We start from the raw sequence: 25,990 nt of genomic DNA on the forward strand, positions 1-25,990 counted from the left end.
GGGCAGACTAACACATTTGTTCTACATATTGGGGGGGGGGCAGAAACCTGAGTGGGGAGGAAATAGGGAGATAATTAAGCAATGGGGCTAATGGGGATTACACTGCTGTTTGTTTATACAGAGGCTATTGGCTAATGCCGGGACACGGGGGCCCCTTAATACCCCACCCTGGGGGAGATGCAGCCCGTAACAGTGCTGGGTTCCATTAATGGGGCTGTTCACCTTTGAGTTAACTCTTAGTATAATGTAGAGAGTAATATTCTCAGATAATTTGCAATTGGTCTTCGTTTTTTTATTATTTTTTAGTTATTTCATTTTCAGGGGTTTATTTGGTTGCTAGGGTCCAAGTTACCTTAGCAACCAGGGAATAGGGGAGGCGCTGAATAGAGAAATAAGTTATATAAAAAGAAGTAACAATAAAACTGGAGCCTCACAGAGCAATAGGTTTTGGCTGCCGGGGTCAGTGACCCCCATTTGAAAGCTGGAAAGTATTGCTAGGGTCCAAATTACCTTAGTAACCAGGCAGTGGTTTGGATGAGGGACTGGTATATGAATAGGGGAGGGGCTGAATAGAAAGATAAGGAATAAAAAGTAACAATAACAATAAAACTGGAGCCTCACAGAGCAATAGGGTTTGGCTGCCGGGGTCAGTGACCCCCATTTGAAAGCTGCAGAGTTACAAGAAGAAGGCAAATAATTCAGAAACTATAACAAATAAATAAAGAAGACCAATTGAAAAGTTGCTTGGAATAGATCAAACTAATAATTAGCGTAAAGGTAAACCACCCCTTTAACACCTGGGGCCCCCAAGCACCTAGGGCCATGGGAAAACAACCCCAGTGTTGCACATTGTTGCCCCTAATGGGGCAGAACCAATGCCACGAGCATCATCTCACAATTGCCCTCCGAAAGCTGGACATTAACCCTTAATGCCACCAGGGGCCGCTTCCTGCCTCCCCACTTGCCCCGTTACAGAAGTGACCAATAAAGGGGCAGAAAGCCTGAACTGGATTGTTACCCACCTGGGTTAGAGAGGCGACTGCTCGTGGGCCCCAAAACCTGGTAGGGATCTGTGGGAGAGAGAGGAACGGGTTGGGCTCAATACCGACAGCAATGAATAAGGTGCTGGTTCTTATTAAACCCAATACTCACCTTGGGTGCTACGCGCGGCGCCGGTGCTGCTTGTGCTTCCCGGGGTCAGTGGGGGGGAAACTGCGGGAGAAACACATTCCCCTAAGGAACTCAGCAACATCAATATTATATATACAGCATAGGGATTCCCCTGTACTAAGCACAATTCAGCAGGAACAGCCCCCTAAGTTTGCTCATAGCCTGTACAGAGAGATACCATAAAACTATGGCACATAGGGATTCCCCTCTACTAAGCACAATTCAGCAGGAACAGCCCCCTAAGTTTGCCCATAGCCTGTACAGAGAGATACCATAAAACTATGGCACATAGGGATTCCCCTGTACTAAGCACAATTCAGCAGGAACAGCCCCCTAAGTTTGCTCATAGCCTGTACAGAGAAATACCATAAAACTATGGCACATAGGGATTCCCCTGTACTAAGCACTATTCAGCAGGAACAGTCCCCTAAGTTTGCTCATAGTCTGTACAGAGAGATACCATAAAACTATGGCACATAGGGATTCCCCTGTACTAAGCACAATTCAGCAGGAACAGCCCCCTAAGTTTGCTCATAGCCTGTACAGAGAGATACCATAAAACTATGGCACATAGGGATTCCCCTGTACTAAGCACAATTCAGCAGGAACAGCCCCCTAAGTTTGCTCATAGCCTGTACAGAGAGATACCATAAAACTATGGCACATAGGGATTCCCCTGTACTAAGCACAATTCAGCAGGAACAGCCCCCTAAGTTTGCTCATAGCCTGTACAGAGAGATACCATAAAAACTATGGCACATAGGGATTCCCCTGTACTAAGCACAATTCAGCAGGAACAGCCCCCCTAAGTTTGCTCATAGCCTGTACAGAGAGATACCATAAAACTATGGCACATAGGGATTCCCCTCTACTAAGCACAATTCAGCAGGAACAGCCCCCTAAGTTTGCTCATAGCCTGTACAGAGAGATACCATAAAACTATGGCACATAGGGATTCCCCTGTACTAAGCACAATTCAGCAGGAACAGCCCCCTAAGTTTGCTCATAGCCTGTACAGAGAGATACCATAAAACTATGGCACATAGGGATTCCCCTGTACTAAGCACAATTCAGCAGGAACAGCCCCCTAAGTTTGCTCATAGCCTGTACAGAGAGATACCATAAAACTATGGCACATAGGGATTCCCCTGTACTAAGCACAATTCAGCAGGAACAGCCCCCTAAGTTTGCTCATAGCCTGTACAGAGAGATACCATAAAACTATGGCACATAGGGATTCCCCTGTACTAAGCACTATTCAGCAGGAACAGCCCCCTAAGTTGCTCATAGCCTGTACAGAGAGATACCATAAAACTATGGCACATAGGGATTCCCCTGTACTAAGCACAATTCAGCAGGAACAGCCCCCTAAGTTTGCTCATAGCCTGTACAGAGAGATACCATAAAACTATGGCACATAGGGATTCCCCTGTACTAAGCACAATTCAGCAGGAACAGCCCCCTAAGTTTGCTCATAGCCTGTACAGAGAGATACCATAAAACTATGGCACATAGGGATTCCCCTGTACTAAGCACAATTCAGCAGGAACAGCCCCCTAAGTTTGCTCATAGCCTGTACAGAGAGATACCATAAAACTATGGCACATAGGGATTCCCCTGTACTAAGCACAATTCAGCAGGAACAGCCCCCTAAGTTTGCTCATAGCCTGTACAGAGAGATACCATAAAACTATGGCACATAGGGATTCCCCTGTACTAAGCACAATTCAGCAGGAACAGCCCCCTAAGTTTGCTCATAGCCTGTACAGAGAGATACCATAAAACTATGGCACATAGGGATTCCCCTGTACTAAGCACTATTCAGCAGGAACAGCCCCCTAAGTTTGCTCATAGCCTGTACAGAGAGATACCATAAAACTATGGCACATAGGGGATTCCCCTGTACTAAGCACAATTCAGCAGGAACAGCCCCCTAAGTTTGCTCATAGCCTGTACAGAGAGATACCATAAAAACTATGGCACATAGGGATTCCCCTGTACTAAGCACAATTCAGCAGGAACAGCCCCCTAAGTTTGCTCATAGGCCTGTACAGAGAGATACCATAAAACTATGGCACATAGGGATTCCCCTGTACTAAGCACAATTCAGCAGGAACAGCCCCCTAAGTTTGCTCATAGCCTGTACAGAGAGATACCATAAAACTATGGCACATAGGGATTCCCCTGTACTAAGCACAATTCAGCAGGAACAGCCCCCTAAGTTTGCTCATAGCCTGTACAGAGAGATACCATAAAACTATGGCACATAGGGATTCCCCTGTACTAAGCACAATTCAGCAGGAACAGCCCCCTAAGTTTGCTCATAGCCTGTACAGAGAGATACCATAAAACTATGGCACATAGGGATTCCCCTGTACTAAGCACAATTCAGCAGGAACAGCCCCCTAAGTTTGCTCATAGCCTGTACAGAGAGATACCATAAAACTATGGCACATAGGGATTCCCCTGTACTAAGCACAATTCAGCAGGAACAGCCCCCTAAGTTTGCTCATAGCCTGTACAGAGAGATACCATAAACTATGGCACATAGGGATTCCCCTGTACTAAGCATAATTCAGCAGGAACAGTCCCCTAAGTTTGCCCATAGCCTGTACAGAGAGATACCATAAAACTATGGCACATAGGGATTCCCCTGTACTAAGCACAATTCAGCAGGAACAGCCCCCTAAGTTTGCTCATAGCCTGTACAGAGAGATACCATAAACTATGGCACATAGGGATTCCCCTGTACTAAGCACAATTCAGCAGGAACCTAATTTTGCCATTAAAAAGACAAGTAGGACCAGGGCCTGTGTGTTTCCTTGTGTTTAGGATTAAGGATATGAGTAAATACTGTTTGTACAGGGTGAGTAAGGATAACGCTAGCTGGGGGTTAGACACATTCCTGCTGTGTGTATATGAGTTATGTTGTGCTAAGAAAACTCCAATGTCTTGTATTTATTAAGTGCAAAACCTTGGGCAGACATTGGGCAGTCGGGCAGGTTTAACAGAAATTCAATCTATAATAATTAAAGAGATACAAATGTATATGTTGTGTATACTTCCCCTTTAATCACAATCCCACCCAATGCAGCAGATTCAGACCTGGAGGAGAACTGATTTCCTACATTGTTTCAAGAGTCAGAACAGAGAGAGGCAGCCATTCGGCTCTCAGTATATCCCTATATATATATATATGTAACTATAAAGCCTCTGTATAGGGATCATTCCCATAAGGAAAAGGCTTGATTAGTAAATAGGTACAGTCCGACATCTCACCTCTGTGTATTGTTCCACCCGACGAGCTCCAACTCTGTCTCCTCACGTCCTCATACAGGGGCTCTGTAACCAACACACTGAGTCATTAACGGGCAACATGGTATCTCTCTGTACAGGCTATGGGCAAACTTAGGGGGCTGTTCCTGCTGAATTGTGCTTAGTACAGGGGAATCCCTATGTGCCATAGTTTTATGGTATCTCTCTGTACAGGCTATGGGCAAACTTAGGGGGCTGTTCCTGCTGAATTGTTCTTAGTACAGGGGAATCCCTATGTGCCATAGTTTTATGGTATCTCTCTGTACAGACTATGGGCAAACTTAGGGGGCTGTTCCTGCTGAATTGTGCTTAGTACAGGGGAATCCCTATGTGCCATAGTTTTATGGTATCTCTCTGTACAGGCTATGAGCAAACTTAGGGGGCTGTTCCTGCTGAATTGTGCTTAGTACAGGGGAATCCCTATGTGCCATAGTTTTATGGTATCTCTCTGTACAGGCTATGAGCAAACTTAGGGGGCTGTTCCTGCTGAATTGTGCTTAGTACAGGGGAATCCCCATGTGCTATAGTTTTATGGTATCTCTCTGTACAGGCTATGGGCAAACTTAGGGGGCTGTTCCTGCTGAATTGTGCTTAGTACAGGGGAATCCCTATGTGCCATAGTTTTATGGTATCTCTCTGTACAGGCTATGGGCAAACTTAGGGGGCTGTTCCTGCTGAATTGTGCTTAGTACAGGGGAATCCCTATGTGCCATAGTTTTTTGGTATCTCTCTGTACAGGCTATGGGCAAACTTAGGGGGCTGTTCCTGCTGAATTGAGCTTAGTACAGGGGAATCCCTATGTGCCATAGTTTTATGGTATCTCTCTGTACAGGCTATGGGCAAACTTAGGGGGCTGTTCCTGCTGAATTGTGCTTAGTACAGGGGAATCCCTATGTGCCATAGTTTTATGGTATCTCTCTGTACAGGCTATGGGAAAACTTAGGGGGCTGTTCCTGCTGAATTGTGCTTAGTACAGGGGAATCCCTATGTGCCATAGTTTTATGGTATCTCTCTGTACAGGCTATGGGCAAACTTAGGGGGCTGTTCCTGCTGAATTGTGCTTAGTACAGGGGAATCCCTATGTGCTATAGTTTTATGGTATCTCTCTGTACAGGCTATGAGCAAACTTAGGGGGCTGTTCCTGCTGAATTGTGCTTAGTACAGGGGAATCCCTATGTGCCATAGTTTTATGGTATCTCTCTGTACAGGCTATGGGCAAACTTAGGGGGCTGTTCCTGCTGAATTGTGCTTAGTACAGGGGAATCCCTATGCTGCCAAGGGTTACCCTTGTATAACAGATCTCCAACAAGCTCTTACAAATCCCACAGTAGATCACTTACCTGTTTTCACCGGATGCCGCGGTGCCACCTGGTGTGCGGGTACAGCCGGTACTACCGAGTAGGTAAACGTTGGGCTGTCTGTAAATGACAAAGGGATCACAATAAGAATATGAACCCAAATATATTTAATAACATATTCTGCCAGTAGGTGGCGCTTCCATTGAGAAGAAGCAGGGGAGAAGCTAAACCCTTGGAATATGGCATTGCTGCAAAGCCTCCCTATGCCAAGACTGAGCTGCCTAGATGCCCAAGGCTGAGCGGTTGCTACGGTTACTGCACGGTTCCCCCCTGTACGTACTCTGGCGCAGGTAGGCCAGGTGAGACATGAGCATCTCGGTGCTGTAAGACGAGGCCATTCGTAGGAAATCCTCCCGCGCCATCCGGCACAGCTCCTTGCCATCCACGCCCTGCATCAGAGAGGTATTTACATCACAGAGTCCGTACTCTTTCACTGCCCAGTCCAGCCACTGGGCCACATGCTCCTGGCTCCACACCAGCGGGTCTGGGAGTTGGAAAAGGATACACCATTAGTAGCCATTGGCTCTTAACTGCCCCCCTGACCAATCATAGGTCCCCCAATCCTCTTACCCGCCGGCACTATGACTCTCTTCTCTTCGTCCCCGTTGGCATGGGGGGGCACCGCGGGGCCATTGGCCGGGATGTCGGAGTAATGGTGGTAGGCGGGGTGCACTGTGTTGTCACCGACCCCCTCTGTTTTATCCACTCGTAGCACCCCCACTACAGGTACCCTGGGGGGAGGGGGGGAAAGAGACAGCAGGACTGTGAGATATAGGCGCCCACGATTGGGAGACATAAGGTTAGTAAGGGTCGGATCCAGCAGATCACTTCAGAAAATGGATTCAGAGTGTTGCATTAACCCCAGTCATGCTTCTAAACTCACTGCAGAAAACTGAGTTAGATCATTGCATTAACCCCAGATATGCCAGTAAGATCAGTTATAATAATGGATTCAGAGCATTGCATTAACCCCAGACATGCAGAAAACTGAGTTAGATCATTGCATTAACCACAGACATGCCAGTAAGATCAGATTAAAATAATAAGTTCAGAGCGTTGCATTTACCCCAGTCATGCTAATAAACTCACTGCAGAAAACTGAGTTAGATCAGTGCTTTAACCCCAGACGTGCCAGTAAGATCAGTTTAGAAAAAGGATCCAGAGTGTTGCTTTAACCCCAGACATGTTACTAAACTCACTTCAGAAAACTGAGTTAGATCATTATATTAACCCCAGACATGCCAGTAAGATCAGTTTAAAATAATGGATTCAGAGCGTTGCCTTAACCCCAGTCATGCTACTAAACTCACTGCAGAAAAACTAAGTAAGATCAATGGTTTAACCCCAGACATGCCAGTAAAATCAGTTTAAAATAATGGATTCAGAGTGTTGCATTAACCCCAGTCATGCTACCAAACTCACTGCAGAAAACTGAGTAAGATCAATGGTTTAACCCCAGACATGCCAGTAAAATCAGTTTAAAATAATGGATTCAGAGTGTTGCATTAACCCCAGTCATGCTACTAAACTCACTGCAGAAAACTGAGTTAGATCATTGCTTTAACCCCAGACATGCCAGTAAGAGCAGTTTAAAATAATGGATTCAGAACGTTGCATTAACCCCAGTAATGCTACTAAACTCACTGCAGAAAACTGAGTTAGATCAGTGCTTTAACCCCAGATATGCCAGTAAGAGCAGTTTAGAAAATGGATTCAGAGTGTTGCATTAACCCCAGTCATGCTACCAAACTCACTGCAGAAAACTGAGTAAGATCAATGGTTTAACCCCAGACATGCCAGTAAAATCAGTTTAAAATAATGGATTCAGAGCATTGCATTAACCCCAGACATGCAGAAAACTGAGTTAGATCATTGCATTAACCACAGACATGCCAGTAAGATCAGATTAAAATAATAAGTTCAGAGCGTTGCATTTACCCCAGTCATGCTAATAAACTCACTGCAGAAAACTGAGTTAGATCAGTGCTTTAACCCCAGACGTGCCAGTAAGATCAGTTTAGAAAAAGGATCCAGAGTGTTGCTTTAACCCCAGACATGTTACTAAACTCACTTCAGAAAACTGAGTTAGATCATTGTATTAACCCCAGACATGCCAGTAAGATCAGTTTAAAATAATGGATTCAGAGCGTTGCCTTAACCCCAGTCATGCTACTAAACTCACTGCAGAAAAACTAAGTAAGATCAATGGTTTAACCCCAGACATGCCAGTAAAATCAGTTTAAAATAATGGATTCAGAGTGTTGCATTAACCCCAGTCATGCTACCAAACTCACTGCAGAAAACTGAGTAAGATCAATGGTTTAACCCCAGACATGCCAGTAAAATCAGTTTAAAATAATGGATTCAGAGTGTTGCATTAACCCCAGTCATGCTACTAAACTCACTGCAGAAAACTGAGTTAGATCATTGCTTTAACCCCAGACATGCCAGTAAGAGCAGTTTAAAATAATGGATTCAGAACGTTGCATTAACCCCAGTAATGCTACTAAACTCACTGCAGAAAACTGAGTTAGATCAGTGCTTTAACCCCAGATATGCCAGTAAGAGCAGTTTAAAATAATGGATTCAGAACGTTGCATTAACCCCAGTAATGCTACTAAACTCACTGCAGAAAACTGAGTTAGATCAGTGCTTTAACCCCAGATATGCCAGTAAGAGCAGTTTAGAAAATGGATTCAGAGTGTTGCATTAACCCCAGTCATGCTACCAAACTCACTGCAGAAAACTGAGTAAGATCAATGGTTTAACCCCAGACATGCCAGTAAAATCAGTTTAAAATAATGGATTCAGAGCATTGCATTAACCCCAGACATGCAGAAAACTGAGTTAGATCATTGCATTAACCACAGACATGCCAGTAAGATCAGATTAAAATAATAAGTTCAGAGCGTTGCATTTACCCCAGTCATGCTAATAAACTCACTGCAGAAAACTGAGTTAGATCAGTGCTTTAACCACAGACGTGCCAGTAAGATCAGTTTAGAAAAAGGATCCAGAGTGTTGCTTTAACCCCAGACATGTTACTAAACTCACTTCAGAAAACTGAGTTAGATCATTGTATTAACCCCAGACATGCCAGTAAGATCAGTTTAAAATAATGGATTCAGAGCGTTGCCTTAACCCCAGTCATGCTACTAAACTCACTGCAGAAAAACTAAGTAAGATCAATGGTTTAACCCCAGATATGCCAGTAAGATCAGTTTAAAATAATGGATCCAGAGTGTTGCATTAACCCCAGTCATGCTTCTAAACTCACTGCAGAAAACTGAGTTAGATCATTGCATTAACCCCAGATATGCCAGTAAGATCAGTTATTATAATGGATTCAGAGCATTGCATTAACCCCAGACATGCAGAAAACTGAGTTAGATCATTGCATTAACCACAGACATGCCAGTAAGATCAGATTAAAATAATAAGTTCAGAGCGTTGCATTTACCCCAGTCATGCTAATAAACTCATTGCAGAAAACTGAGTTAGCTCAGTGCTTTAACCCCAGACGTGCCAGTAAGATCAGTTTAGAAAAAGGATCCAGAGTGTTGCTTTAACCCCAGACATGTTACTAAACTCACTTCAGAAAACTGAGTTAGATCATTGCATTAACCCCAGACATGCCAGTAAGATCAGTTTAAAATAATGGATTCAGAGCGTTGCCTTAACCCCAGTCATGCTACTAAACTCACTGCAGAAAAACTAAGTAAGATCAATGGTTTAACCCCAGATATGCCAGTAAGATCAGTTGAAAATAATGAATTCAGAGCGTTGCATTATCCCCAGTCATGCTACTAAACTCACTGCAGAACACTGAGTTAGATCATTGCTTTAACCCCAGACATGCCAGTAAGAGCAGTTTAAAATAATGGATTCAGAACGTTGCATTAACCCCAGTCATGCTACTAAACTCACTGCAGAAAACTGAGTTAGATCAGTGCTTTAACCCCAGACATGCCAGTAAAATCAGTTTAAAATAATGGATTCAGAGTGTTGCGTTAACCCCAGTCATGCTACCAAACTCACTGCAGAAAACTGAGTTAAATCAGTGCTTTAACCCCAGATACGCCAGTAAGATCAGTTTAGAAAATGGATTCAGAGCGTTGCATTAACCCTAGTCATGCTACTAAACTCACTGCAGAAAACTGAGTTACATCATTGCTTTAACCCCAGACATGCCAGTAAAATCACACTGGCTTCAGCCTATAGCCTTTAGTGGTCACTGGAAGATGTAGGTCTGTGGCTGCTGGTTGGGAATCACCGCTCTACTCTTTTCTGACTGGAAGATGTTACTAAGGGTTGGCCTATTGAGTGTAGCACAGGGAGCGGCTGTACAGCAGCCTCATTGCTATACGGAACCTACCCTCTCACACTGACTCACCTGCTCCCAGGTATCTCCTCTGCCTCCTGCTTGATGCCATGATGCCGCTCTGTGGGTGACCCCCAGGGGTGCTCCGGTACAGCCCCCCGCTCCTTAATGCGAGGCGAGTAATCATCTGGCATCTCCGTCTTGAGCGTCGGCGGAGAAAACATTGTGTGATCCTCACTGACCACCGACAGCGCCTCCTGTGTGAGAGAGTCAGCGTTACAGGAACCCGCGGCCACTTACCCCTCAGTGGGGTCAGAACTTGTTCTGCTGGGGGGCAACATTCATTTACTACCCCAGGGCAATACCTCCTGTACAGGCTATGAGCAAACTTAGGGGGCTGTTCCTGCTGAATTGTGCTTAGTACAGGGGAATCCCTATGTGCCATAGTTTTATGGTATCTCTCTGTACAGGCTATGAGCAAACTTAGGGGGCTGTTCCTGCTGAATTGCGCTTAGTACAGGGGAATCCCTATGTGCCATAGTTTTATGGTATCTCTCTGTACAGGCTATGGGCAAACTTAGGGGGCTGTTCCTGCTGAATTGTGCTTAGTACAGGGGAATCCCTATGTGCCATAGTTTTATGGTATCTCTCTGTACAGGCTATGAGCAAACTTAGGGGGCTGTTCCTGCTGAATTGTGCTTAGTACAGGGGAATCCCTATGTGCCATAGTTTTATGGTATCTCTCTGTACAGGCTATGAGCAAATATACTGACCCAGTGAGAATGAGGAATGAATGGATATTGGGGAGTTGTATCAGGAGTCAGAACCAGCAGTGCAGGGAAGGGAAAGGGACAGACACAGTGACAGTTACACATAACTATAAACCCAGTGAGAATGAGGAATGAATGGATATTGGGGAGTTGTATCAGGAGTCAGAACCAGCAGTGCAGGGAAGGGAAAGGGACAGACACAGTGACAGTTACACATAACTATAAACCCAGTGAGAATGAGGAATGAATGGATATTGGGGAGTTGTATCAGGAGTCAGAACCAGCAGTGCAGGGAAGGGAAAGGGACAGACACAGTGACAGTTACACATAACTATAAACCCAGTGAGAATGAGGAATGAATGGATATTGGGGAGTTGTATCAGGAGTCAGAACCAGCAGTGCAGGGAAGGGAAAGGGACAGACACAGTGACAGTTACACATAACTATAAACCCAGTGAGAATGAGGAATGAATGGATATTGGGGAGTTGTATCAGGAGTCAGAACCAGCAGTGCAGGGAAGGGAAAGGGACAGACACAGTGACAGTTACACATAACTATAAACCCAGTGAGAATAAGGAATGAATGGATATTGGGGAGTTGTATCAGGAGTCAGAACCAGCAGTGCAGGGAAGGGAAAGGGACAGACACAGATATTGGGGAATTAGAGTCTCGTTAAGCAAATGAGAGGAATATATAATGAGGGGAGGGGACACAGATGATTGGCTGAGAATGACTTCCCCTTATTATTCCCGCCCCTAGAGAAGAAGGTATCAGTGAGTCGCAGGCAGTTCTGGGGTTTTAAGTTTAACCATTTCTTGCATTTTATCAGCCAGAAATAGCCCTGCGGTGTCAGTGCAGCCCCTGTGTTGATATATGGGCTGGAGGGAAACCCCAATAAACAGGAAGAGCCGACAGCTGCACCGACCCCCCTATACCTCTGGGTCCAACGCTACTTCCTGCCCCCTGTCCCATTGTTTGGCTTCTCTCAACTCTTCTGTTGTGCCAACCTGCCCGGGTCACTTCCTGACTGTTATGGCTGCCCCCCCCCCCCCCCTCCGCTCTGGGGTCTGTCTGTCCCTTTCCCTTCCCTGCACTGCTGGTTCTGACTCCTGATACAACTCCCCAATATCCATTCATTCCTCATTCTCACTGGGTTTATAGTTATGTGTAACTGTCACTGTGTCTGTCCCTTTCCCTTCTCTGCACTGCTGGTTCTGACTCCTGATACAACTCCCCAATACCCATTCATCCCTCATTCTCACTGGGTTTATAGTTATGTGTAACTGTCACTGTGTCTGTCCCTTTCCCTTCCCTGCACTGCTGGTTCTGACTCCTGATACAACTCCCCAATACCCATTCATCCCTCATTCTCACTGGGTTTATAGTTATGTGTAACTGTCACTGTGTCTGTCCCTTTCCCTTCCCTACACTGCTGGTTCTGACTCCTGATACAACTCCCCAATATCCATTCATTCCTCATTCTCACTGGGTTTATAGTTATGTGTAACTGTCACTGTGTCTGTCCCTTTCCCTTCCCTACACTGCTGGTTCTGACTCCTGATACAACTCCCCAATACCCATTCATTCCTCATTCTCACTGGGTTTATAGTTATGTGTAACTGTCACTGTGTCTGTCCCTTTCCCTTCCCTGCACTGCTGGTTCTGACTCCTGATACAACTCCCCAATACCCATTCATTCCTCATTCTCACTGGGTTTATAGTTATGTGTAACTGTCACTGTGTCTGTCCCTTTCCCTTCCCTGCACTGCTGGTTCTGACTCCTGATACAACTCCCCAATACCCATTCATCCCTCATTCTCACTGGGTTTATAGTTATGTGTAACTGTCACTGTGTCTGTCCCTTTCCCTTCTCTGCACTGCTGGTTCTGACTCCTGATACAACTCCCCAATATCCATTCATCCCTCATTCTCACTGGGTTTATAGTTATGTGTAACTGTCACTGTGTCTGTCCCTTTCCCTTCCCTGCACTGCTGGTTCTGACTCCTGATACAACTCCCCAATATCCATTCATCCCTCATTCTCACTGGGTTTATAGTTATGTGTAACTGTCACTGTGTCTGTCCCTTTCCCTTCCCTGCACTGCTGGTTCTGACTCCTGATACAACTCCCCAATATCCATTCATTCTCACTGGGTTTATAGTTATGTGTAACTGTCACTGTGTCTGTCCCTTTCCCTTCCCTGCACTGCTGGTTCTGACTCCTGATACAACTCCCCAATACCCATTCATCCCTCATTCTCACTGGATTTATATATACAGTGGCTTGCAAAAGTATTCGGCCCCCTTGAACTTTCCCACATTTTGTCACATTACAGCCACAAACATGAATCAATTTTATTGGAATTCCACGGGAAAGCCCAATACAAAGTGGGGTACACGTGAGAAGTGGAAGGAAAATCAGACATGATTCCAAACATTTTTTACAAATAAATAAGTGCAAAGTGGGGTGTGCGTAATTATTCAGCCCTCTTTGGTCTGAGTGCAGTCAGTTGCCCATAGACATTGCCTGATGAGTGCTAATGACTAAATAGAGTGCACATGTGTGTAATCTAATGTCAGTACAAATACAGCTGCTCTGTGACGGCCTCAGAGGTTGCTAAGGGAATATTGGGAGCAACAACACCATGAAGCCCAAAGAACACACCAGACAGGTCAGGGATAAAGTTATTGAGAAATATAAAGCAGGCTTAGGCTACAAACAGATTCCCAAAGCCTTGAACATCCCACGGAGCCCTGTTCCACCGATCATTCAGAAATGGAAGGAGTATGGCACAACTGTAACCCTACCAAGGCACGGCCGCCCCCCTAAACTCACAGGCCCAACAAGCACTGATCAGAAATGCAGCCAAGAGGCCCATGGTGACTCTGGGGGGGCTGCAGAGATCTACAGCTCAGGGGGGGGGAATCTGTCCATAGGCAACTATTAGTCGGGCACTGCACAAAGTTGGCCTTTATGGAAGAGTGGCAAGAAGAAAGCCATTGTTAACAGAAAACCATAAGAAGTCCCGTTTGCAGTTTGCCACAAGCCATGTGGGGGGGGGGCAGCAAACATGTGGGAGAAGGGGCTCTGGTCAGATGAGACCAAAATGGAACTTTTTGGCCAAAATGCAAAACGTTATGTTTGGCGGAAAACTAACACTGCACATCACTCTGAACCCACCATCCCCACTGTCACATATGGGGGGGCAGCATCATGCTCTGGGGGGGCTTCAGCAGGGACAGGGAAGCTGCTCAGAGTTGATGGGAAGATGGATGGAGCCAAATACAGGGCAATCTTGGAAGAAAACCTCTTGGAGTCTGCAAAAGACTTGAGACTGGGGCGGAGGTTCCCCTTCCAGCAGGACAATGACCCTAAACATAAAGCCAGGGCAACAATGGGTTAAACCCAAACATATCCATGTGTTAGACTGGCCCAATCACAGCCCAGATCTAAATCCAATGGAGAATCTGTGGCAAGATCTGAAAACTGCTGTTCCCAAAGGCTGACCATCTAATGTGACTGAGCTGGAGCTGTTTTGCAATGAAGAATGGGCAAGGATTTCAGTGTGTAGATGGGCAAAGCTGGTAGAGACATACCCTAAAGCCTGGCAGCTGGAATTGCAGCAAAAGGGGGTTCTACAAAGTATTGACTCAGGGGGCTGAATAATTACGCACACCCCACTTTGCACTTATTTATTTGTAAAAAATGTTTGGAATCATGTCTGATTTTCCTTCCACTTCTCACGTGTACCCCACTTTGTATTGGTCTTTCACGTGGAATTCCAATAAAATTGATTCATGTTTGTGGCTGTAATGTGACAAAATGTGGGAAAGTTCAAGGGGGCCGAATACTTTTGCAAGCCACTGTATGTGTAACTGTCACTGTGTCTGTCCCTTTCCCTTCCCTGCACTGCTGGTTCTGACTCCTGATACAACTCCCCAATACCCATTCATCCCTCATTCTCACTGGGTTTATAGTTATGTGTAACTGTCACTGTGTCTGTCCCTTTCCCTTCCCTGCACTGCTGGTTCTGACTCCTGATACAACTCCCCAATACCCATTCATTCCTCATTCTCACTGGGTTTATAGTTATGTGTAACTGTCACTGTGTCTGTCCCTTTCCCTTCCCTGCACTGCTGGTTCTGACTCCTGATACAACTCCCCAATATCCATTCATTCCTCATTCTCACTGGGTTTATAGTTATGTGTAACTGTCACTGTGTCTGTCCCTTTCCCTTCCCTGCACTGCTGGTTCTGACTCCTGATACAACTCCCCAATATCCATTCATTCCTCATTCTCACTGGGTTTATAGTTATGTGTAACTGTCACTGTGTCTGTCCCTTTCCCTTCCCTGCACTGCTGGTTCTGACTCCTGATGGCCCCACCCAAACCGGCCAATAGAAGCGCCCGAGGCCAGAGTGTGTCAGACAGAAAGTGCAGCGTTTGCTTTGCCTTTATCGCTTGGGGAAATGTACAGAGCAGCTTTTCCCGTAACCTCTCCCCTATGGGCCGAGAGCGGCACAGTAATTGCACTTTTCCACTTTGCCATTTCTTTCCCTTTTTTAACCAATTAATGTGCCCGGACCACCCTATATATCTGTATCCCCCAAAGCAAACATTACTGTTTATTGTATCGGCCCCCCAGTTCTGCCCCAGAGCCCCAATGAGAGGCCAATGACTGGGCAGGGCTCACACCGGCCTGTCGCGACTACTGAAATCTGGGTAACCACAAGCACCGTCCCACCCATGCACCCCACCCTCAAATCTGTCTGCCTCTGGCTGCTGCTGATAGCACAGTGGGTGCAGGGGAAATAATCACAATGAGATACCGGGCACTGACGTGGGCATGGGGGGCACTTACCCCTGTGGGAAAATCCAACCTGGGTGCTAAATGGCACAGGGCAGTTACCCATTGCAGCCAATCAGGGATCAGAATGCCCACTACTGTCTGTGCCTCTCCCCCCTTACACATCAACCACTCCGAAAGCTTTCGAGCCCCCCCAGCATGGAGCACGTCCCCTACATCGCAGCACTGCTGCCTGGAGAAGCCTGTCGCCTGATTAACTAGGGAGAGGGAAATCATAAGGAAAATCAGCCAATAGAATCAATGCATAAATGAATGAAATCCAATGATATGGCAGGTAACTAGAGAGGAGGATGAGGCCATAATACCCCACTACTTCCACTTGTTAAAGGGGTGGTTAGCCTTTAGGGTAACTTCTAGAATGGCCTATTCTTAGCAGCTTTTCAATTCGTCTTCACTTTTTATTTTTAGCATTTTTGTGCTGCTTGCAGCTTTCAAATGGGGGTCACTGACCCCGGCAGCCAAACCCTATTGCTCTGTGAGGCTCCAGTTTTATTGTTATTGTTACTTTTTATTCCTTATCTTTCTATTCAGCCCCTCCCCTATTCATATTCCCGTCTCACTTTCAAACCATTCCCTTTTTGCTAGGTTAAATTGGACCCTAGCAACCAGACAGCCGCTGAAAACCCAGACTGGAGAGCTGCTGAAAAAGAAAAGCTAAATAATTCAAAAACCGCAAATCATAGAAAATGAAGACCAATTGCAAATTGTCTCAGAATGGCATTCTGTACATTGTAGCAAAAGGTACTACCCCTTTAAAGGGCAACTCAGCCTAAAAAACTGTATTTTTGCAAAGGGAATATCGTCCATTATATCAAGCCATTTGGTGACACATATATATATATTACAGTTAGTAAGAGTGGATGCACTGAATATGCTCACAGGGCCCCTATCAGGAGGCTCCATCACCACCCAGTGCTTTGCCTAATGCCCCCCTGGGGCAGGGATTAAATCACTATACATATAAGATAAGGGCAGGGGCACACAGTGGCTCCTCCCCAGCTGCACTTACACCTGCTGCACCCACAGTGGCTCCTCCCCAACTGCACTTACACCTGCTGCACCCACAGTGGCTCCTCCCCAGCTGCACTTACACCTGCTGCACCCACAGTGGCTCCTCCCCAACTGCACTTACACCTACTGCACCCACAGTGGCTCCTCCCCAGCTGCACTTACACCTGCTGCACCCACAGTGGCTCCTCCCCAACTGCACTTACACCTACTGCACCCACAGTGGCTCCTCCCCAACTGCACTTACACCTGCTGCACCCACAGTGGCTCCTCCCTTACTGTACTTACACCTGCTGCACCCACAGTGGCTCCTCCCTTACTGTACTTACACCTGCTGCACCCACAGTGGCTCCTCCCTTACTGTACTTACACCTGCTGCACCCACAGTGGCTCCTCCCTTACTGTACTTACACCTGCTGCACCCACAGTGGCTCCTCCCTTACTGTACTTACACCTGCTGCACCCACAGTGGCTCCTCCCTTACTGTACTTACACCTGCTGCACCCACAGTGGCTCCTCCCTTACTGTACTTACACCTGCTGCACCCACAGTGGCTCCTCCCTTACTGTACTTACACCTGCTGCACCCACAGTGGCTCCTCCCCAACTGCACTTACACCTGCTGCACCCACAGTGGCTCCTCCCTTACTGTACTTACACCTGCTGCACCCACAGTGGCTCCTCCCCAACTGCACTTACACCTGCTGCACCCACAGTGGCTCCTCCCCAACTGCACTTACACCTGCTGCACCCACAGTGGCTCCTCCCCAACTGCACTTACACCTGCTGCACCCACAGTGGCTCCTCCCCAACTGTACTTACACCTGCTGCACCCACAGTGGCTCCTCCCTTACTGTACTTACACCTGCTGCACCCACAGTGGCTCCTCCCTTACTGTACTTACACCTGCTGCACCCACAGTGGCTCCTCCCTTACTGTACTTACACCTGCTGCACCCACAGTGGCTCCTCCCTTACTGTACTTACACCTGCTGCACCCACAGTGGCTCCTAGTGATATATATATATATTGCCCCACACCCATAAGCGCTGCTGCTACAGTGAGTGTGGAAACACCTTTGGGTGCTGCGCGGGGGCCCCGGGGCCCTTCTCTGCCCCAACCAACTTCCTCTGTCTGTTACTATTTCTTCAACGGTGTCGGCTCCCAATTCCGCCCCCCCAGCAATAACCCCCAGCAATGTGCCATCACCCTGTCCTTCTGCCCTTTCTGCACTGCTGGTTCTGCCTCTAGAAACACTGGAGTCGGCCTTGTGTACATCCTCGACTGGCTTCTGTTGCAGGGGTTCAGGAGTCGGAAGCAGCAGTGCAGGGGATAGAAACCCCCATTCAAACAGTGAGACTCTATAGGCAGGTTGCTCAGAGTTACATCTTTTGGGTTTATATTCCCTTTAAAGCACAAAAAACCACAAAGGAATATGTCTTTCAACATATACTGAAATTGCTCTCTCTCTATATATATATATATATTAGGGTCTTATTGGGCCCCCTACACCTCTGGGCCCTCAGTTCCCAGCATCCTTAGCTCAGCAGCGATTCCCCGCCCCACCAGATGGGGGCCCAAGTCTGCCAGCCTGCAGATTATATTGGTGCTTTATAGAAATGTCATAATAAATAGAAGCAGGGCGCTGATTTCCTATACACAGTACAGGGCCAGTGGGGGGCTTGGAGCACAAAGGAGGGGGGGGGTGTCTGGGGCAGGGAGGGGGGTGTCTGGGGCAGGGAGGGGGGGCCTGGGGCAGGGAGGGGGGGGGCCTGGCTGAGAGACTCAGGATGCTGAGCCGGAAGTTTCAGGTCTTCTGGTGCTCCTGATAAGCTCAGCTAATCACTGTGACCCTACTGCTTCCTGTGCTGGGGGCGGCGGGGAGGGGGGCTCTGCCTGTATAGAATATAAGGAGATAATCATTAATATAAACTTTCTTTCCCAGGATTCCAGGGGACCAGGGAGGGGTACAACCTTGGGAACCAAATTCCCCTTTTTACAGATAGGAAATAAAGCAGGAAAGAGTAAGCTCTGTGGGACAGACTTCTGTGGCCATATAAAGGCACAAGTTATACAGTTATACATAACTCATGTATTATAAGGGATAATGTACCCCCTACTGTAAATGATAAGGATATTAGCAGTCACTGAGGGGTTCTGTGCCCCCCATATAAAGGCACAAGGCTGCAGGCTGAGTTATACAGGGAACTCTGAGTATCACTCATGTATTATTAAGGGATAATGTACCCCCTACTGTAAATGATAAGGATATTAGCAGTCACTGAGGGGTTCTGTGCCCCCATATAAAGGCACAAGGCTGCAGGCTGAGTTATACAGGGAACTCTGAGTATCACTCATGTATTATAAGGGATAATGTACCCCCTACTGTAAATGATAAGGATATTAGCAGTCACTGAGGGGTTCTGTGCCCCCCATATAAAGGCACAAGGCTGCAGGCTGAGTTATACAGGGAACTCTGAGTATCACTCATGTATTATAAGGGGTAATGTACCCCCTACTGTAAATGATAAGGATATTAGCAGTCACTGAGGGGTTCTGTGCCCCCCATATAAAGGCACAAGGCTGCAGGCTGAGTTATACAGGGAACTCTGAGTATCACTTGTGTATTATAAGGGATAATGTACCCCCTACTGTAAATGATAAGGATATTAGCAGTCACTGAGGGGCTCTGTGACCATAAAATTCATATATAAATATAATATAACATGTATTTCTGCTGCACAAGATTCAGTCCCATTGCAGAAAACAGAATTATCACTAAACACAGACTCCCTGGGGCAGAAAGAGAGGGTAACGCTGAGCCCAAACTGCCACATCAACAGATTGCTAGAGATTTTGTTTTTACAAAGACATTTCCTGCAATTGTTCGGACTGTAAGGGCCCATCTGCTCATTAGGAGCTTGAAAATAAACCAAATTCTTGTGGTTTCCTTATGCAAAACTCCATCTGCATCTGAGAAACAACCTCCAGCCCTGGGGGGGGATAGGTACTGTGTGTAGCAATGGCCCCCACTAGGAAACAGCTACTGTCAGAGAGTAAGGGAGAGAGCAGGCATAGTAGGGCAAGAGAGAGACAGTAGGGCAAGAGAGAGACAGTAGGGCAAGAGAGAGACAGTAGGGCAAGAGAGAGACAGTAGGGCAAGATGGAGACAGTAGGGCAAGATGGAGACAGTAGGGCAAGAGAGAGACAGTAGGGCAAGAGAGAGACAGTAGGGCAAGATGGAGACAGTAGGGCAAGATGGAGACAGTAGGGCAAGATGGAGACAGTAGGGCAAGAGAGAGACAGTAGGGCAAGAGAGAGACAGTAGGGCAAGATGGAGACAGTAGGGCAAGATGGAGACAGTAAGGCAAGATGGAGACAGTAAGGCAAGATGGAGACAGTAGGGCAAGATGGAGACAGTAGGGCAAGAGAGAGACAGTAGGGCAAGATGGAGACAGTAGGGCAAGATGGAGACAGTAGGGCAAGATGGAGACAGTAAGGCAAGATGGAGACAGTAGGGCAAGATGGAGACAGTAGGGCAAGATGGGGACAGTAGGGCAAGATGGAGACAGTAGGGCAAGATGGAGACAGTAGGGCAAGATGGAGACAGTAAGGCAAGATGGAGACAGTAGGACAAGATGGAGACAGTAGGGCAAGATGGGGACAGTAGGGCAAGATGGAGACAGTAGGGCAAGATAGAGACAGTAGGGCAAGATGGGGACAGTAGGGCAAGATGGAGACAGTAGGACAAGATGGGGACAGTAGGGCAAGATGGGGACAGTAGGGCAAGATGGAGACAGTAGGGCAAGATGGAGACAGTAGGGCAAGATGGAGACAGTAGGGCAAGAGAGAGACAGTAGGGCAAGATGGAGACAGTAGGACAAGATGGAGACAGTAGGACAAGATGGAGACAGTAGGGCAAGATGGAGACAGTAGGGCAAGATGGAGACAGTAGGACAAGATGGAGACAGTAGGACAAGGTGGAGACAGTAGGGCAAGATGGAGACAGTAGGGCAAGATGGAGACAGTAGGGCAAGATGGAGACAGTAGGACAAGATGGAGACAGTAGGGCAAGATGGAGACAGTAGGGCAAGATGGAGACAGTAGGGCAAGATGGAGACAGTAGGGCAAGATGGGGACAGTAGGGCAAGATGGAGACAGTAGGGCAAGATGGAGACAGTAGGGCAAGATGGAGACAGTAGGGCAAGATGGAGACAGTAGGGCAAGATGGAGACAGTAGGGCAGATTAGATGTACTTAGAAATAGGACTGGATTTGTGATGAGGCTACAAAGGCTCGGGCCTAGGGCGGCAGAAATATAGGGGTGACATGCCCCCCAGCCGCACTGGAATTTGCCGCATACAGAGCAATGGGGACCGGACGCGCAGAAACTTAAGTGCATCACCCCCTGCTGCTCCGTATGAGAATAGAGGCAAATAGACAGCATATACAGTGCTACCTGCATAGAAAGCTCTGAGTTGGAGGAGTGAGAGAGACAGCAGACTCAGTAGGGCACCACAGAGACAGACATATATAGTGAGGTTCAGCCATGGAGCGCCCAGGCCCCTCAGTGACACACATTTAAAGCTAATCGATATCTTTTGATGAATTAGATGATTTCAGTTCCAGTGCTGCGCGACGTTGCTGGGATATAAATATACACAGACCCCCCCCCCCCCCACCCCATAATGAAGTTGAATTTTCCAACCAACTGATTGGTTGACCCTTGCGGCAGTTTGCCTTTAGTAGCTCCGCCCCACCGAGACTTGGAAGTGATTTTATTGCCCCCCCAGCCCCAGGGGTCTTTTTATTAAGCTCCAAAATACTCACAGGGAAGTGTCCATTGGCTTTTACTGCTGCAAGTGGGAATTGGAGCCATTAGTTACGGTTCCCCTGTCTGAGCCGGTGGCTACCCTAAGCCCATCTGCCCAGGCCTCTAGCGGAGCTTTCCTGATATGCCCACCCTGAGGTGCCCGATAACGGTTTGATTCCTCCCTGGGGCCGAATGAATGAATCCTATGGGTTGGTGGGGCTAACAAGGATCTTCTCCTGGCCCAGTCGGGCCCTGCTCCCATTTAAGCCTGAGTATTGCAGGTAAGGTTGGCCCATACCTGATAGCAGCGTCATGCTGTGGGCCTGCCATGATCAGCAGGGTCTGGGCACCTTCTAATAACAGAGGTAGGAATGGCCGGGGGCTAGGGAATGTTTTAGGTTACGGCACACGGAATCCAAGGAGAGACTGATCTCTCAGCAGCACAATGGCCCAATCACAAGTCAAAAGGTGAATCCTACTATGGCCCAATCACAGGCCCGACACCACCCCAACTGTGGCCCAATTCGAGGTGCACAAGCAGCACCCAACCAACCTGAATAACATGGGGCAAATCTGCCTCTGATATTGGGCCCAATTCCCTGCCAAGCAGAGCGCCAAACAGAGCGCCAAGCAGAGTGCCAAGCAGAGTGCCAAACAGAGTGCCAAACAGAGTGCCAAACAGAGTGCCAAGCAGAGCGCCAAGCAGAGTGCCAAACAGAGTGCCAAACAGAGTGCCAAACAGAGTGCCAAGCAGAGCGCCAAGCAGAGCGCCAAACAGAGTGCCAAGCAGAGTGCCAAGCAGAGTGCCAAACAGAGTGCCAAACAGAGTGCCAAGCAGAGCGCCAAGCAGAGCGCCAAGCAGAGTGCCAAACAGAGTGCCAAACAGAGTGCCAAACAGAGTGCCAAGCAGAGCGCCAAGCAGAGTGCCAAGCAGAGTGCCAAACAGAGTGCCAAACAGAGTGCCAAGCAGAGTGCCAAGCAGAGTGCCAAACAGAGTGCCAAACAGAGTGCCAAGAAGAGAGCCAAGCAGAGTGCCAAACAGAGTGCCAAGCAGAGTGCCAAGCAGAGTGCCAAACAGAGTGCCAAGCAGAGTGCCAAACAGAGTGCCAAGCAGAGTGCCAAGCAGAGTGCCAAACAGAGTGCCAAACAGAGTGCCAAGAAGAGAGCCAAGCAGAGTGCCAAACAGAGTGCCAAACAGAGTGCCAAGAAGAGAGCCAAGCAGAGTGCCAGAGTGCCAAGCAGAGTGCCAAACAGAGTGCCAAGCAGAGTGCCAAGCAGAGTGCCAAACAGAGTGCCAAACAGAGTGCCAAACAGAGTGCCAAGAAGAGAGCCAAGCAGAGTGCCAGAGTGCCAGAGTGCCAAACAGAGTGCCAAACAGAGTGCCAGAGTGCAAGCAGAGTGCCAAACAGAGTGCCAAGCAGAGTGCCAGAGTGCCAAGCAGAGTGCCAAACAGAGTGCCAGAGTGCCAAGCAGAGTGCCAAACAGAGTGCCAAACAGAGTGCCAAACAGAGTGCCAAGCAGGTTCATCCCATATTATACAAATGGGGATACATAGGGCGCCTTTGCTATTCTATGACCCGCATAGACCCAACTCCCAGTTCCGGTTCCGACACTTACTGAATATTTCTGACAGACCCCAATAAAGTGGCTGCTGGTTATTTACAAACAGGGAGTTGAACTCAGAACCCAATGTTTTCTTTCCATTTGGGGAGCAAATAAACAAGTTGCTTTAAAGCCTCTTTCAGGAGCATCAAGCTGAGCCGCTGAGGGGAAACGTTAGGGTTAATCTGGTGCTGTTTATCCCCAGCCTTTCCCTGCGGGGCCTGAGCTGCTGTTTGGTTGTGTTACTGCCCCCCCAGCCGCTCTGGTAACGGTTTAGCTGAGACCCCCGAGATGTATAAACCGCACTGTGCGGCCTCCTAGGGATTCCTGCCAGTGGTTTCACCCCAACGGCTGCACCTTCCAACCTGAAACCTCCTGCAGCCGATCTTACACTTACTGGGGAGAGGGGGTAGTATTAACCCTTTCTGTACCGCACAGCAAGCTTCCCTGTATCTGCAGAAATGTTCCATAACAGCACAAAGTCACCTCTTTACTATGTAAACAGCACCCAGAGTATCACTGTGACCATGGGATAGCAGCTATAGTAGGGAGAGATGGTGCCTATAGTAGCAGTGGGGGGATAATAGCCTCTGGGAAGGGACTGGGGCTGTGGGATAGCAGGTATAGTAGGGAGAGATGGTGCCTATAGTAGCAGTGGGGGGATAATAGCCTCTGGGAAGGGACTGGGGCTGTGGGATAGCAGGTATAGTAGGGAGAGATGGTGCCTATAGTAGCAGCGGGGGGGTAATAGCCTCTGGGAAGGGACTGGGGCTGTGGGATAGCAGGTATAGTAGGGAGAGATGGTGCTTATAGTAGCAGTGGGGGGATAATAGCCTCTGGGAAGGGACTGGGGCTGTGGGATAGCAGGTATAGTAGGGAGAGATGGTGCCTATAGTAGCAGTGGGGGGATAATAGCCTCTGGGAAGGGACTGGGGCTGTGGGGATAGCAGGTATAGTAGGGAGAGATGGTGCCTATAGTAGCAGTGGGGGGGATAATAGCCTCTGGGAAGGGACTGGGGCTGTGGGATAGCAGGTATAGTAGGGAGAGATGGTGCCTATAGTAGCAGTGGGGGGATAATAGCCTCTGGGAAGGGACTGGGGCTGTGGAATAGCAGGTATAGTAGGGAGAGATGGTGCCTATAGTAGCAGTGGGGGGATAATAGCCTCTGGGAAGGGACTGGGGCTGTGGGATAGCAGGTATAGTAGGGAGAGATGGTGCCTATAGTAGCAGTGGGGGGATAATAGCCTCTGGGAAGGGACTGGGGCTGTGGGATAGCAGGTATAGTAGGGAGAGATGGTGCCTATAGTAACAGTGGGGGGATAATAGCCTCTGGGAAGGGACTGGGGCTGTGGGATAGCAGGTATAGTAGGGAGAGATGGTGCCTATAGTAGCAGTGGGGGGATAATAGCCTCTGGGAAGGGACTAGGGCTGTGGGATAGCAGGTATAGTAGGGAGAGATGGTGCCTATAGTAGCAGTGGGGGGATAATAGCCTCTGGGAAGGGACTGGGGCTGTGGGATAGCAGGTATAGTAGGGAGAGATGGTGCCTATAGTAGCAGTGGGGGATAATAGCCTCTGGGAAGGGACTGGGGCTGTGGGATAGCAGGTATAGTAGGGAGAGATGGTGCCTATAGTAGCAGTGGGGGGATAATAGCCTCTGGGAAGGGACTGGGGCTGTGGGATAGCAGGTATAGTAGGGAGAGATGGTGCCTATAGTAGCAGTGGGGGGATAATAGCCTCTGGGAAGGGACTGGGGCTGTGGGATAGCAGGTATAGTAGGGAGAGATGGTGCCTATAGTAGCAGTGGGGGGATAATGGGACAAAATAGTTATATCATAGCAAAATTGCACAGTAACTTGTTGGACTGGGATACACAATAGGCCCCACATTCCCAGTACCCAGATGCCCAAACAGCCCCCCAGTAGCCCAATAAATAGTGACTGCCTATGGCATTTGCCAGAATCCAGTCAGTGCATAAATCCAGCGCAGTTAGTAGATCCCTATATATCAGTGAGACCCTCACTCCCCAGTGCAAGCTGTTGGGTTCCTATGCACAGAACACTACTACGCAGATACTCACTGGCACAAAAAGCAGCAGCACTTTCATTTTTGAGTTGATTTCTGTTTCTTTGTTCCTCTTTCAGTTAAGGCTAAAAATACCCGACATTATCACCCGCAGTGTAAGCAGTACGACTAGTAACTAAAGTATTAATGGGGGGGGGGGGGCTGAATAGAAAGATAAGGAATAAAAAGTAACAATAACAATAAAACTGGAGCCTCACAGAGTAAAAGGTTTTTGCTGCCGGGGTCAGTGACCCCCATTTGAAAGCTACAAAGAGTTGCTAGGGTCCAAATTACCTTAGCAACCAGGGATGAGAGGCTGGTATATGAATAGGAGAGGGACTGAATAGAAAGATAAGGAATAAAAAGTAACAATAACAATAAAACTGGAGCCTCACAGAGCAATAGGGTTTGGCTGCCGGGGTCAGTGACCCCCATTTGAAAGCTGCAAAGAGTTGCTAGGGTCCAAATTACCTTAGCAACCAGGGAGTGGTTTGAATGAGAGGCTGGTATATGAATAGGGGAGGGGCTGAATAGAAAGATAAGGAATAAAAAGTAACAATAACAATAAAACAGGAGCCTCACAGAGCAATAGGGTTTGGCTGCCGGGGTCAGTGACCCCCATTTGAAAGCTGGGGGACATGGACTGAAATGCTAAAGGCAAGGCAGGGGGATAGAACTGGTTAAACACACCAAGAAACCCAT

General features: G+C 47.7%; 1 protein-coding gene across 4 annotated transcripts in view; it reads right to left on the reverse strand.

The window, feature by feature from the left end:
* LOC100495385 (Friend leukemia integration 1 transcription factor-like) overlaps nucleotides 1-25,990 on the reverse strand; it is a 42,365-nt gene that overhangs the window by 10,603 nt on the left and 5,772 nt on the right. For 2 of the 4 annotated variants that reach the window (XM_031906090.1, XM_031906089.1), the window contains exons 2-8: nucleotides 10,237-10,421; nucleotides 6,414-6,574; nucleotides 6,124-6,327; nucleotides 5,826-5,903; nucleotides 4,450-4,512; nucleotides 1,153-1,212; nucleotides 1,023-1,070 (exon numbers count right to left, since the gene is read on the reverse strand). In XM_031906090.1, coding sequence (XP_031761950.1) covers nucleotides 1,023-1,070; nucleotides 1,153-1,212; nucleotides 4,450-4,512; nucleotides 5,826-5,903; nucleotides 6,124-6,327; nucleotides 6,414-6,574; nucleotides 10,237-10,421 — 799 coding nt within the window. The remainder of the gene's footprint in view (nucleotides 1-1,022; nucleotides 1,071-1,152; nucleotides 1,213-4,449; nucleotides 4,513-5,825; nucleotides 5,904-6,123; nucleotides 6,328-6,413; nucleotides 6,575-10,236; nucleotides 10,422-25,990) is intronic. The other 2 variants (XM_031906092.1, XM_031906091.1) reach the window with 2 other exon arrangements.

The sequence above is a fragment of the Xenopus tropicalis genome, chromosome 7 (assembly GCF_000004195.4).
Source record: "Xenopus tropicalis strain Nigerian chromosome 7, UCB_Xtro_10.0, whole genome shotgun sequence".
Lineage (NCBI taxonomy): Eukaryota > Metazoa > Chordata > Amphibia > Anura > Pipidae > Xenopus > Xenopus tropicalis.